The 14,560-nt window shown below is 37.0% G+C and overlaps 1 protein-coding gene across 1 annotated transcript in view; it reads right to left on the minus strand.

The window, feature by feature from the left end:
• Positions 1-4,158: 4,158 nt before the first annotated feature.
• jph3b (junctophilin 3b) overlaps positions 4,159-14,560 on the minus strand; it is a 168,225-nt gene continuing 157,823 nt past the window's right edge. Inside the window, exons 4-5 of the mRNA XM_060837658.1 lie at positions 11,739-12,625; positions 4,159-4,239 (exon numbers count right to left, since the gene is read on the minus strand). Coding sequence (XP_060693641.1) covers positions 4,159-4,239; positions 11,739-12,625 — 968 coding nt within the window. The remainder of the gene's footprint in view (positions 4,240-11,738; positions 12,626-14,560) is intronic.

Raw genomic sequence — 14,560 nt, forward strand, 5'->3', positions numbered from 1 at the left:
TTGGATTAATATAATCTAATTTACTTGATTTCTTACTGTTATGTGGGAATATTTGTTTGAAACCTATCAATTGACTGGCACACAAAGGTTGCAGTAACATTTATTTCAGACATATTTAATATCGTGACTGGGGGAAAATATTATAAATATGTTCCTTATAAAGTCAGCAGTAGCACTTGGCTCTGAAGCACAGGGTTGTGAACTTAAGTCCAGTCCAGAACTTTGGCACATACTGAGAAGTACTGTCATACAATATTAAAGGTGCCACTTTCAGAATGCAATGTTAAGCTGTAATTCAACTGCAACACCATTAAAAAAAAGAACTTCTCTCAGTGTTCTCGTCCACATGTACCCCTCATGCAATGCAGCCTGTTTCGTCACTTATCTTAGGTGTGGAATGATGGTAGCCGAAATTTTAATGTCTTGTTTTCTTGCATTGCAAAAAAAAAACCTTACAAAAGTAATGAATTGTTGAAGCATTTTGGGGTATGCAGAGGATATGAAAAATGCTGTGAAAATGCATGTTCTTCCTGTCTTTTTATGACTGCTATTTTTTATTGATCATACTTCCAGATGATTTATTCATTGTATTCAACTTTGAATGTTGCCATTTATGGGTTTATTTAAAAAAATCAATTGCCCAGAAGTGTTAATACACATATCTGCAGCAGGTGGGACTTGAATGTAGCTTCCTGACTAGAGGTAGGGACATTACACAGTGTCACAAGAGCTCTCCTTACTGATTCATGGATATTTTCTAGTCAACCTGTTCAGAGATGTTATTGTATACCACGAAAGCAGATGGATCTTGAACCCAGGCACATGACCATTGAACCACATTGCTGATTGAAATGTGTAGTTTGTTTATGACATCAGGTGTTACAATTAGTGGAACTGGATGCTCTATCAAGGTAGGACTGGTGAAACAGGCTTGGTAAGAAGTAATGCAATTGATATATTTTTTGTTGAAAAGATACATGTATATATAGGACTGTGTCACAAAGCTGGGCAAGACCTTTATAAATTACAGGTGGCGGGTGCAGAAGCCCCATCCACATTTGTGACAGATACCATTTTTTCCAGAAGTGGATGAGAGAAGGGCATGAATCATATTGGTGAGAAGCCCAAATACTGCAGGAGCTCTTAAAATTAATGCTAAATTGAAACAGACACCATTTTAACCAATCCATAGGCTTTAACCCATATTACAGAAGACATGAATTGATAGAGTTTGTTTTGAAAGATGAATAATGTCTGTTTAAGTATCATGATCAGTGTTATATCCCCAACCTTTTGACATGAAGATGGCTGGTGTTAGAAGTAAATTAACAACCTTTGGGGAATTTTTTTGATTGATAGGCCATCTAATGTAGTGTAAAGAAAAGTTCCTGCAGCTTCAATTAAAATATTTGTTGACATTTCCCAATGTCTGTTATTATAGCTAAGGTCATTATGAATGCTTGGCTGAGTTTTAAATGAAAAACTACAAAAGCAATTTTATCAGTGGAGGAGCTGAGTTCATATTTTAATTGTCAGTTTAAATGGAATACCAAAGAATTAGCTGCCTTTGAAATGTTCAGTGATTAAAAATGTAATTGTTAAAGCAGATTGAACACTTGAACTGATGTAAAATCTTTTAAAGAGTTTTATGAATGGGAGCTTTATCAATATCAAATGTGTGAGTGAGTGAAAACTATATTCAATTATTAACAGCTTAATCTTTTCATCTCCACATGGCTCCTGCGATCTTCTCACAGTGTATACTGCATGAGTAGCTATGGATGTGGCATGGGGTATGAGCTGCAACAAAGGGGGCATGCGGGTAGGTGACTGGGCCATGAGTTGATGCCATGGATGTGAGAGGTAAGAGCTAGCATACCTAAACACTTCTAAATCAATTAGGACAAAGTTCCAGGGAACCAAGACAGATCTTCTAATTAGTATGTCTTAACAATCTTGCACCCCCGTGGCTGCCTACAATCTACTTTGCAGAATTGGGAAGTCTGACTCTATCCCACATCACCACATCCTACATCTCAACTCTCCCCATGCCACCTGCTGCACCAGAAAATTAAGTATAGTGGAATTCATGAAACCAAGACTTAACGTTCTGACTCAAGGGACATGCATCAACAGCGAAAACCTGGCCCAAATATCTGATGCCTGGTTAGAATCCCATTGTTAATATCTAAAATGACCATTGTTCTGCGAGTAATTAATTACTTTGATCATTTTTTTCTCTCAAATTGCTAACAGGAATCCAAATAATAAAGATTATGATGATTTAGACATTTCTGCTGTGGCTAATCAGCTTTTAGTAGTTAACACCTAACTGAAGAATTGTTTATTAAACTTAGGAAAAACTGAATTTCAGCATGATTGTTATCTAATCAAAGAAACATGGATCAATAACAATTCAAGTTTTTGTTGGACTACCAAGGCTAAATTTTCGAACTATCCAATTCTTGCCCCAGCAGAGTTGTATCTTATTAATTCTGTGTTCTGTTTGTGTTTAAAACTATTGAGAAGTGAACTGACAACCATATCACCATTTCATGCCAACTATAACTTTGGAAGAAGTCTCACATTGCAGTGGTTTACAAAACTATGAAAAATAGTTGACAAGATACATTGTTTAAAAATCAAATGCAAAAGCCACAAAGCCTTGGGATGGGATTATCCCCATGAAGTTCAGAACCCAAGAGTCAGCCTCAAATGGTGGACAGATATCCATTCTGTGGTTGGAAACAGTCATTCATTTAAGATTTCACTCAATGTGTCATTAGCCTGGAGCTGTCTCTTCATATAATGAAGAACAACAGGTGGCCTTTTGAAACAGGAGAGCCAACACAAGGCCTTCCAGCTTGAAAGCAGTGGCAGGATGCGAGGACAAGCAAGTAAGAGCACCTAAAGATGCATGCATCCCCTCCCAGATTTTTTTTAATTCAGAAAATTAGGCCCCTGCAGGCAGGTCACCATTGTTTGGGGTTGGTCTGTGCCTGTAAACAATGCCAGGAAGACAAGAAGGAGATGTAAACCTCCCTGAAGAGCTGGCCCTAAATCCAGCCATGGAAGGCTGTACTCAGAGAGCTACACTGATGCACATTGTCTCCGGATACCTTGAGGCTCACTGAAAAATTCCAGTCAGCCTTCAATAATAGTCTTAACGAGTTATCCAACACCTTTCCTCCCTTCACTCCTGATCTGGACTCCAGGTAATTGGCCCAGGTGCAGCTTGGAGCCAGGGAACTAGCATGTCTCCAACCACATATGTTTCTGGACCTGCCCACCTCTGTGTCATACCATAATGGATCCAAAACTCTCTTTCTGGATTCAAAATTCATCCAGTAAGCCCTGGAATACTTGTGTGATATTGAAGATGTATATTTTATCATGTCTGGAAAATTATTTTTATTTTAAATATTGTGAAATAAATTTCTGAAATAGTCGACTTGGAGCCAGGAATATCTGTTACTTCTTAATCTCTGAATTAACAAAACAGTAATTTACAGATTCTGATTTTGTTTTGGTGCAGAAATAATACCTCTTATGCAAAAGGTAAAATATTCTCTATTGCCCTTTAAGCTACTACAGTCTTCAGAAGAATATGTCTAAAAAACTGGATAAAGATTATGGAATAGGTATGAGTGAACCTAATGAGTTAATTTCTGTGGCATTGTCTTGCGCAGCTTATTTTAATCAAAATACTATGAATGTTTCCACAACAATAAAAAAATTGTAGTTTGAAAATTGACTTGAGTAGACCAACAAAACAGTATACTGTAAACTCAGTGTCTCAAATACATTCAGAATAAATCCTCCTTGATGACCAAAAGGACATATCAATGTCTTAAGTTTCTTGATGTCAGAACTAAGGTCATGTTACCTTCCTCCTAGTTTGTTTACAGTTCTTCTCTTCAAACATTGCACGTTAAATTGTTGAAGTAATGGGGAAGCATATTTCACCATTCTGTCATGCCACAGAGCTATTTTATTTATGCCATTAATTTTGACTAATCAGTATTGTTATCTAGGAAAGGCAAAGTGTGAAGAAGTTGACCGTGTTCTCAGTAAAAGCTGACTTTTTCAGATTGAAGTACACCAGTTTTCTTTTATGCAATTTCATGTTTTCTCTTATTTAAACTGACAAATAGGCATTCAAATAAAAAAGTGAATAAACAAAATGGCGACACTGATGTTTAGCAAAATCACCATAGCAACCAGAATAGGATTGGAGCCCTAAAAGAGAAAAGAAACAAATATGAGACACAGTAATTAATCATTGCAAACAATTTTTTTCTTTTTTTAAAGGGAATTTAGGTAAAGTTTTCATAAATGGAAAACGATAATTTTAATAGCAGAAACATCTCAATAATTAATACTCACCACTGTCAGCCTTCTATGAAGTAAATACTTTCAAAGAATTAGAATTAATCTGTATATGTGTATGTGTATATATATATATAGATCTTGACTTTATTAGTATTTCATTGTTTAAACAATAGTATTCAAAGGAAAGCAAATTAGAAAATAGTGGGAAAGTTACTCCTAATGTAAAATACACAAATGTCACGTCTTCTCTGTTAGTGACTGACTATTATTGAATTACGTGTCAAAGCCTTTAGATCTGATGATGATCCTGTTGATCAGGCATTAATTATAAATAAAAATAACTTGCACTTGTTTTTTATGGAAATAAAATTTCATCCTTCCTACCCTTGGAGACCTTATGCTGTTTCGAAGAGTGAAAATCTAGAACGTTGTCTTAATGATTTCATAGATGCATGTGCAGTAATTAGTATTGATCCAATTCTAATAGTGTTGTGTTTCTTAAGTGTCTCTTAATATCTCAATAAATGACAGTGGCCTAATATATTAAACTATATCAAGGGAACATTGCTGTATGTAATATTATTATTCAAAGTCTTGCATTTGCAATTCTTTGCCCCAATTTACAATCATGAACAATTTTAAAGTCACTGAGATTTGGATCAGGATACCTATTACCCCTTGTGTGATTTCCAGCTCATTATTCACCAAATAATTTTTCTGCAGCTTCAACTGGTGACCAGACTTGTCATTTGCATAATTTAAACAAAATACAGGTGATGTGCCTCAAATAGGTCTTTTGGAATTAGATTGGTATTAAGCATGAAGCTATTTGGACTGTTTTTGATTCACTACTGTGCTGTAGCACAGAGCATTTTCTCTTGGATTCCTAAACCAACAGGCTAAGAAATAGGAAATATTTTACTGCCTACATTTGTTCACATTATTGGCATGTTCATGACTGGTACATGAAGGGATCGGGGTAAGACCACTTAATAAAACATATAGCTTGTAGAACATAAGACATTTAAAAAAGGTATATGTGTCTCAAAGATAAGAGGGAAATAACTTTTCAAATGACTTACTACAAAAAATAGTCAATGTCTGAGTTGCCATCAATTATTGTGACAAATACTTGATGTCAATTTTTAGACTGTTTGAAGAATATATTAATATTGCAAAGATTTTGTTTAGTTTTTAATGAGTAAACTAAACTCTACATTAAAATCTGTGTGATGCTTCTATTATTGACCTGTGTGGGATACGAAGATATAGCTGACAAACTGTGAGTTCCCCATCTATTTGTCCCTTGTATTCTACACCAAAGATTAATTCATAGTGAAGATAAGGCAATGATATCATTTAATAATGTTCCATGATAATAAGCAGGTTAAAAGCTATTTGCCTTATACAGGCCGTACACCACCATCCAAAAATAATTTATTATGTTCTACAGGAGCTTAGATTAAGCAGTTAATGCAAGGTATTGAACCTGAGCCTGGATTAATCAAATCATTTCAGTTAACCTTTAATGATACAATGAAAAGAAAGTTGTTTGTCAAAAACAACTCCATCTGTTTAGACATATAATACCATTAAAAGCCAGATGTTCCAATTTCATAGCAAAAATTATGCTGGTTTTTTTCCAAGTGATGTAATCTTACTGAGCTGCAGGTAATTCAGTCCAGTTTAGATGCTTCTACTTAAATTCTGGGAATGTTTAATGAAGGTATAAGCTGTTGCTAGGTAACTACTGAGAAAGCTAATGAGATGGCAGTATTTAATGGCTCAGCAGATCTTAGGCACCAAAGTAGTTTTGTTTCTTAAAATGAGCATAATGAAGGGTTGGAGAAATAGCCAGAGTAGTACATTAAACTGAATATCAGTATGCATTTATATCTTATCCTTCAGATATGTATTGAATATTTAATACTCCTTATGCTGATTTTCATAGACATATTATTATGAATAAATGATTATTTAAAAAGAACAATCCAGACAACTTCTAGAAACTGATTACAATTTAGCAAATAGAAATCTATGGCAGAAAGGGGTTATTTGGCTCATCATGTCCATGCTCAAATTTCAAATTTTTAAAATTGTTTTGGCTGCAAAAAATCACATCATTTTATTTATATGAACTCTACTCTATCCCAGTTCTATAAAAGAAGAACTGTATTTAACCTTCTTATCATTAACTACCTTATTCCCCAGTAAATATTGTGTACATAATGCATTTATTAGATAAAACAGAAAGAATTTGACAGTGATTCGGTCAAGTAGGCGACTGTAAATTGTAGCCCAGTTTAGAGCTCTTCTTAATCCCTTTCGCTCTAATGAATGCCTACTCATCTGAACCAAATTCCTGTGGTTATGTAATCTACCAACTCTCTAACAGAAATAAGATGAACTTCATTATTGTAATGAAACAGAAGTTTTTCTTCTGGAAACAAAATATATGTGGGACATATGCCAATCTCAAATAACCTTATTGCAAATATAAATGGTTTGGACTTGGAGAAAGGGAGTACAATTCCAATGATTTTAGATGAAACCAAATTGTTCTAATATAGTAAATAAGGAGTAGGCTAGAAGCAGAATTCAGGACAACATGGGCAAACTGGTGATGTGGGTGGACAACACGTGGCAGTTGCAAGTTTAATGAAAATAAGTGTGAAATTATGAACTTCGAAAGAAACAACATGGAGAGACAGTATAATATAAATGATGTTGTTTTGAGTGGGTTGTGAGAGCAGAAGGATCTATGGATATATATTCACAAATCTTTGAAGGTAAGGCAATTTCATAAAGCAGTGAGGAAAACATGTCAGATATCAGACTGTAAGTAGGGGCATCAAATTAAGAAAATCTTGCTAAATTTCTACAAGTAACTGTTTTAGCCTAATCTGGAATACTCTGTGCTATTCAAAACACCACCCTATGAAAATGACATTAATGCCTTGGAGGAGGTACAAAGGAGGCATACAATGGATAAGGAAATTAATTTATTCACACAGAGATTGGAGAAATTGGGATTTTCTCCTCAGATCAGAAAAGAGGTCACCTAATACCCTATTCAAAATTATGAGCAGTTTTCGTAGAGAAATCTGAGAGAACTAGTTTCCTTAGTGGGTTGGGAACTAGAGGCATAAGAGCGAAAGGAACGAGAAAATAAATCTTTACACAGAGATTAAGATCTGAAATGTACTGCCTAAAGCTGTGATGGAATCAAATTCCATAGCAACTTCTGAAAGAATATTGGACATCTAATTGAAGAAGACTAATTTACAGAGTTATGTGCAAAGTCCCTGGGGTGTGGGACTAAATTAACCAACTCTTTCTAACTCTGGATTAGGGGGTGCTGGAAGAGCACAGCAGTTCAGGCAGCATCCAAAATGCAGCGAAATCGACGTTTCGGGCAAAAGTCCTTCATCAGGATATAACTCCACTGATGGGATTTTGAAGAAGGTTGAATAAAATTTTCTTAATCAGGCCAAAGTAATTGATGTATTAAAGGCATGGAAGGTTTTAGTACACAAACATTTACTTTTTCAGTAAATTTGATATAGTAATGTAATATAACTCTATCGTTTTGATTTTTATGGAATGATGAGAAGCTCCGAATTCAGATACATGATGCAAATTTGAGATAACTAGTCTAGTCACAACTAAACCATTAAATATGGAATGTGGCCAACTGAACAGTAAAATGCATGCTAGTTATTGGATTGCAGCTGCTGGATTATTTGACGGATCAATAAGTATTTGTTCATCAGTATTTCACATGATATGAAGCATAGACAGATAAATGTAGTTGAGGAGCACATTGACCATACTGGAACTGAATTGATAAACAGCTTCAAGAGGCAGAATCACAGATAAATGATTTATTTAACAGCTACAATCGAGCCTTTGCCAATTCTCATTTGTGAATTAAAAGTCTCACCACATATTAGTACTATATTTGTCAGATGTATGTGATCTTTTACAAGCATACAGTATTGCCTTTTCCTTTTAAATTTTACATCATGCTGTTAAATTGGAAAAAGTTTAAATTCTATTATGTTCAGCAATTGTATGTCATCTCTTAAATTTATTCAGTGGATCATTTTCCAGCAATCGTATATTTTAAGTAATTATTTATTTTAAAGGATCTTGACTTCTTGCAGAGAGTGAGTTTTGTTTTTAATTACAGAATTATTCCACATAAATTATGCAAAATAAAATTATTCTTCAACCGACAGTTAAATGGCAACAAAAGATTATTGCTGACTGAATGGAAAATAACATAAAAAGTATTAAGCTTTACTGAATTTCTAGAAAATATCTCAGACTTGTTTTTGTGAAGGTTAAATGGCAGAGCTACTATCCCACATACAGTGGGTAACTGAATATGTTACTAAGGGTCAGTTAAGCCCAATTAAAGGAAGCTGATTGGGACCAATACTCCAGGAAGCCATGAGCCTATCTGCCTGCTTGTGTGTGGTAGGAACAGTCGATTGCACTATAGTTGGGCTCCATTCCTGAGTGGTAACCTGACTGCAGTTTTTTAGTTTAAGCTATCGAGATATTGGAAAGAAGCCACCTCCATTTTGAAGCATCCTTTCTCTTACCTACTTTGCATTGCAGCCTGTTTCTTCCAAGCTCAGATTGACTGTCCAACCTTGAAAGTCCACCCACTGGCTTAATTGAATACTTGGCTCACCTTCTGGATAATGTAAAGCTAAGTCCAAGTGTATGTTCTGAGCACAATATAAAGTGGCTTCAGGAGGATTTGGACAGGCATAGTGAACAGGCAATAAAATGACTGCATGAACTTAATGCAGAAAATGTGAGCTATCCATTTTGGAAGGAGAAACAGATATGCAAAGTGTTTGTTAATTGACAAGAGGTTGGACAATTTAGATGTCAGAAAGAATTAAAGTGTCCCTATCGATAAGTCATTGATGGCTAACATGAAGGTGCAACAAGCTATTAGGAAGGATAATGGAATGTTAGTTTTGTTTGCAAAAACATCTGAGGACAGGAGTAGTGAAGTCTTGTTTCAGTACATAAAAACTTGATTAAAATACACTTGGAGAGCTGTGTGTATGCAGTTTTAGTCTCATTTTTTCATGACAGATGTTATTGCCACAGAGGGAGTGCAACAGAAGTTCACTAGATCTGTTCCCATGATATCTCAGAAAGATGGGACAAAGTGCACTAGTATTCTCGAAAATGAGCGGTGGCCCCATTGAAACTTGCAAAAAACTTAAAGGGGTAGATAGGATAACTGCAGATAAGATGTTTTCCTGGCTGAGAAAACCAAAACAGTGGCCACACTTTAAAAATAAGGGGCATGCTACTGAGGTCCAAGATGAGAAGAAATTCTTTTACTCAGAGGGTTGTTGTGAACCTTTGGAATTCTCTACCACAGAGGGCTGAGGAAGCTCAGTCATTGAGAATGTTTGAGGTTAAGAGATTGAAAGATTTCTGATTACTTACAGTATACGGGGTTATGGCCTAAAAACAAGAACTGCAGATGCTGGAAACCAGAGTCTAGATTAGAGTGGTGCTGGAAAAGCACAGCAGAGATGACACCAAAATTGGAGGTGTAGTGGACAGCGAAGAGGGTTACCTCATATTACAATAGGATCTGGACCAGATGGGCCAATGGGTTGAGAAGTGGCAGATGGAGTTTAATTCAGATACATGCTGCATTTTGGGAAAGCAAATCTTATCAGGACTTATACGCTTAATAGTAAGGTCCTAGAGAGTGTTGCTGAACAAAGAGACCTTGGAGTGCAGGTTCATAGCTCCTTGAAAGTGGAGTCGCAGGTAGATAAGATAGTGAAGAAGGTGTTTGGTATGCTTTCCTTTATTGGATTGAGTACAGCAGTTGGGAGGTCATGTTGCGGCTGTACAGGACATTGGTTAGGCCACTGTTGGAATATTGCGTGCAATTCTGGTCTCCTTCTATTGGAAAGATGTTGTGAAAGTTGAAAGGGTTCAGAAAAGATTTACAAGGATGTTGCCAGGGTTGGAGGATTTGAGCTATAGGGAGAGGCTGAACAGGCTAGGGCTGTTTTCACTGGAGCGTCGGCGGTTGAGGGGTGACCTTATAGAGGTTTACAAAATTATGAGGGGCATGGATAGGGTAAATAGACAAAGTCTTTTCCCTGGGGTCGGGGAGTCCAGAACTACAGGGCAAAGGTTTAGGGTGAGAGAGGAAACATATAAAAGAGACCTAACGGGCAACTTTTTCACGCAGAGGGTGGTACGTGTTTGGAATGAACTGCCAGAGGTTGTGGTGGAGGCTGGTACAATTGCAACATTTAAGAGGCATTTGGATGAGTATATGAATAGGAAGGGTTTGGAGGGATATGGGCCGTGAGCTGGCAGGTGGGACTAGATTGGGTTGGGATATCAGGTCTGCATGGACGGGTTGGACCGAAGTGTCTGTTTCCATGCTGTACATCTCTATGACTCTATGACTCTATGAGGTCAGGAAGCATCCAAGCAGCAGGAAAATCAATGTTTCGGGCAAAAGCCCTTCATCAGGAATAGGGTTATGGGGTGCAGTGAGTAAAAGGCACTGAAGTGTTTAATCAGCCACGATCATATTGAATGGTGGAGTAGGCTTAATGGATGAATGGCCTATTTCTGTTCCTATATGCCTGTTCATTGGTCACCTGGAGGAAAATTACATGGATTGACTGTTTGCCATTGTGACATCTGAGCCAATTTTTGGCATGAACAGCAATGTTCGGAAGCTCAAAGGGAAAGTTCTGTCTTTGGAATTACAAAGCAGGAAATCTTCCTATTTAAAGCAGCCATTCCCTTTTCTAGTCACTATTACTGTTTGCAGCTGACTGTCATACCACACTGTGTCAACTTAATTGGAAATTCAACCCAGAAATCTCAGAGGACAGTAATTTAAATCTGAAGGTTGGTTACACTCATTCCTTCTATTACAGTAAATTGACTTATGGAGTATTATTTCTCTTAAAATCAGTCAACTGCAATCAGTAAACAATTGTAACCAGACTGGTTTTGAAGATTTTCTTTGGTAACTGTGAACTTCAAATAAAATTTACACCTTGAACTGTATTTCATTATTAATTTGATTTTTATTTTGTGAATTTTGGTGATTAATACGTGTGAGTGGCAGTGCTAGAAATGGAATTGACTGTGAGATAATAGGAAGTAGACCTTGAGCTTTAGTGCTGCAGTTACATGCTATGGCACCTTGTTATTGGTTATTGAAACATTCAAAAGTATTTCTAATGCCCAGTTAGCTTTAGTGAGTCCTGATTTGTCTTTAACCTCAAACAATAACTTTTCATTCATATAACTTCTCAAATGTGTTTGGTATGTTGAAAGTAGTTGTTGTGCCTATTTAACAAAGATATGTTTCACAAACTACTTACTGAATTAGATTTATATTGAACCATCATTTCCTCTTCACACTGTTGGATAGTTACCGTTTTTGAATTTGGTGGCATACTAATATCGTGTCTTGATGGTCGTGGCTCTAGCTTTACATTCATTCTCAGGGTCTCCAGCCTTTGTACATTGGGCTCAGAGGGACTCATAGGTCTGAAGTTCTCTTTATTTTGTACAGTGGGTTTTAGCCTCTGAACTCCATAGCTGAGAAAGTCTGGATGATAATCTTCCATCATGTTTTTGGAGCTGAAATTACTGTAGTGTTTTTCTGAAAATGTATCTTGCACATAGGAATCCATGCGTTGAAGGGGCTTCATTTCCATTTCATAGTTACTGAGTTTTTCTTCATCCTGCTCATGCAGCTGGCTACCTGAATCATGATTATGCAACCGATAGGATGTCCATGAAAAAGTCGGTGAGTCTGTACGTTTTCTGTCAGTGGGTCTGTGTTTGTATTTGCATTCGTTACCTCTTTCCCTGATCTCCTCAGCTATTGATGGTGTGTTTGAGTGGCTGCTTCCTTTGCTTGCTCCCTTTCGATTGCCCGATCGTGGCTTATCATTCCAGTTAGTAGGTCTTGGGTATTCATCCCTTCCTCCTTCCAGCAGCACCTGAATGTCTTGCCCTTTGTCATGTTCTAAATTCACCTGTCTTACAAGCCTTGGATTCTTTTTTCTGTACTTTGGTGGTGAGGTTGATGGTGAACTGGATGATCGGCTTGGCACAGGGCTGTGTTCTGGAGTAAGATCTGGAGGTGTAGTTCCCTTCCTGTAGAGTTCTGGACTTTCTTCCTGAGGTGGACTTTCTGATGAAATTCTGTCTATCTCATTTTCAGTTGAGTTCTGGTGTTTCGGTCTTTGATACTCAATTCCTGATGGGAAAACAATTACATTATTAAACATTCAATAAGTCTTCAATATGAAGACTCCTAATCCTTATCACTGAATATTTTTATGATTATGTAGTTCCTTACTGATATGATTATGAAAGGGCAAGCCTGTGGTATCTCTGATCTATTATTATGGAATACAAAGCCTTGAGATACTTACATAATGATAACCATTATCCTTATTTGAAAACTTTTTTGATACAATGAACAGTACAGTAAACTCTTGATCACTCAAATCCTAGGGGATGCTGTAACAAATTTCTGTAAAGTCAGAAGTCACACAACTCCAGGTTATAGATCAACAGGTTTATTTGAAATCGCTAACTTTTAGAGCACTGTTCCTTTGTCGGGTGAAGTAACGAAGGACCAGCGGTCTAAAAGCTTGTGATTTTACATTAACCTGTTGGACTATAATCTGGTATTGTGAGACATCTGACTTTGTCCACCCCAGTCCAACACTGGCACCTTCAGATCAAATTTCTGCAAAGCAGAGCTTTGTGACCTTCAAGTAGGCCCCTTTTCTGATTTAACCAAACAGGCCTTCAAATACAGTCTATGTCAAATGCTAAATGATTAAAATGCCAAATGAAAACACACTAAAACAATAAATGTATGAAAGTGTCTTTATTCAGTTTGTTCACATCTTACAATGGTCTGACCTTGTAGAAGGCAAGAGCTTTGATTTGAAAAATGTGGGATTTAGGTCTGGAAGAGCTCTGTATTCCATTTTACTTAGTGTATTGTCATTAGATGAGCACAATATAATCTGCCACGTTGTCAAGGCAATCTAAAAGGTTTTTGCTGTTTACATGATGCAGTGTAAAATCCTGGAGCACCTCTGCTGCTTTTTGGCTTCAGTTAGTGAGACAGATGTCTGAATGGGAAAATATTCATTGCATCTCTGATTGTGTGGCATCATTTAATTCCAGGCAAGTTTCAAAATTACCTCTACCAGAATTTCCATTCCAGCCTCACAGAACCAAGCAAAAAGTACCTTAAAGTTTGATTGGTTTTACCCTGCTCCTTCTTGTTCCCATAATCTTGTACAATTGTAATCTGTTTATATAAATAGATCCATACAAATGAAGAGCATGAATAGGCCATTCAGCCCACTTGAGTCTGGATCCTTTATCTCAATGCCATATTATTGCTTTCTCCCCACACCCCTTGATGCCTTTTAAATCAAAACATTTATCTATCACCTTCTTGAATACTGTATATTCAGTGTCTTGGCTTCCACAGTTTACCACCATTTGCATGAATAAATCTTTCCTCATCTCAGTCCTAAATGCTGTATCCCATACTTTGATATTATGTTCCTTGGTTCTAGACTCCCCAACAAGGAAAACATCCTTGCTACATCTAGTCTCCCACTGCTCAATCAAAACAATCTTTCCTCATAGGACAGTCAGGTCATCCCTGGGAGCAGCTTAATGAACTTTTGCGACACTCCATCTATGGTGAGTATTTCCTTTCTTAGGCAGGGGAGACCGTAACTGTATGCAATACTCCAGGGGTTGCCTCACTACGGCCCTGTATAGCCCAGTGCAGTATAACAGTTGATAGTTATAGCTTCCATCACATCTTCCATGCCTTTTTCATCAGGAACATGGTGCATTGTTGGTGCGTGTAGGTAATACTTCCACCAAGTTCTAAAGAAGCCATCAGCTTTTACTATGCAGCCTCACCATGATGTATGAATCTGACCTCGAGGCAGGAAGACCATCTTCAAACATACTTACCTCTAATCTAAGCCTGTACCTCCTTCCTGATCCCAAATAAACAAACTAAATGCAGGAGTAAGCCATTAACCTTTTGAATCTGTTCCACAATTTGAACATTTACGGCATAATCTGATGTGGCTTCTAATTCCAGACTCCCACAGACCCCTCAACTCCTTTGTCATTTAAAAATCTG

Source organism: Hemiscyllium ocellatum, chromosome 17 (genome assembly GCF_020745735.1).
Source record: "Hemiscyllium ocellatum isolate sHemOce1 chromosome 17, sHemOce1.pat.X.cur, whole genome shotgun sequence".
NCBI lineage: Eukaryota > Metazoa > Chordata > Chondrichthyes > Orectolobiformes > Hemiscylliidae > Hemiscyllium > Hemiscyllium ocellatum.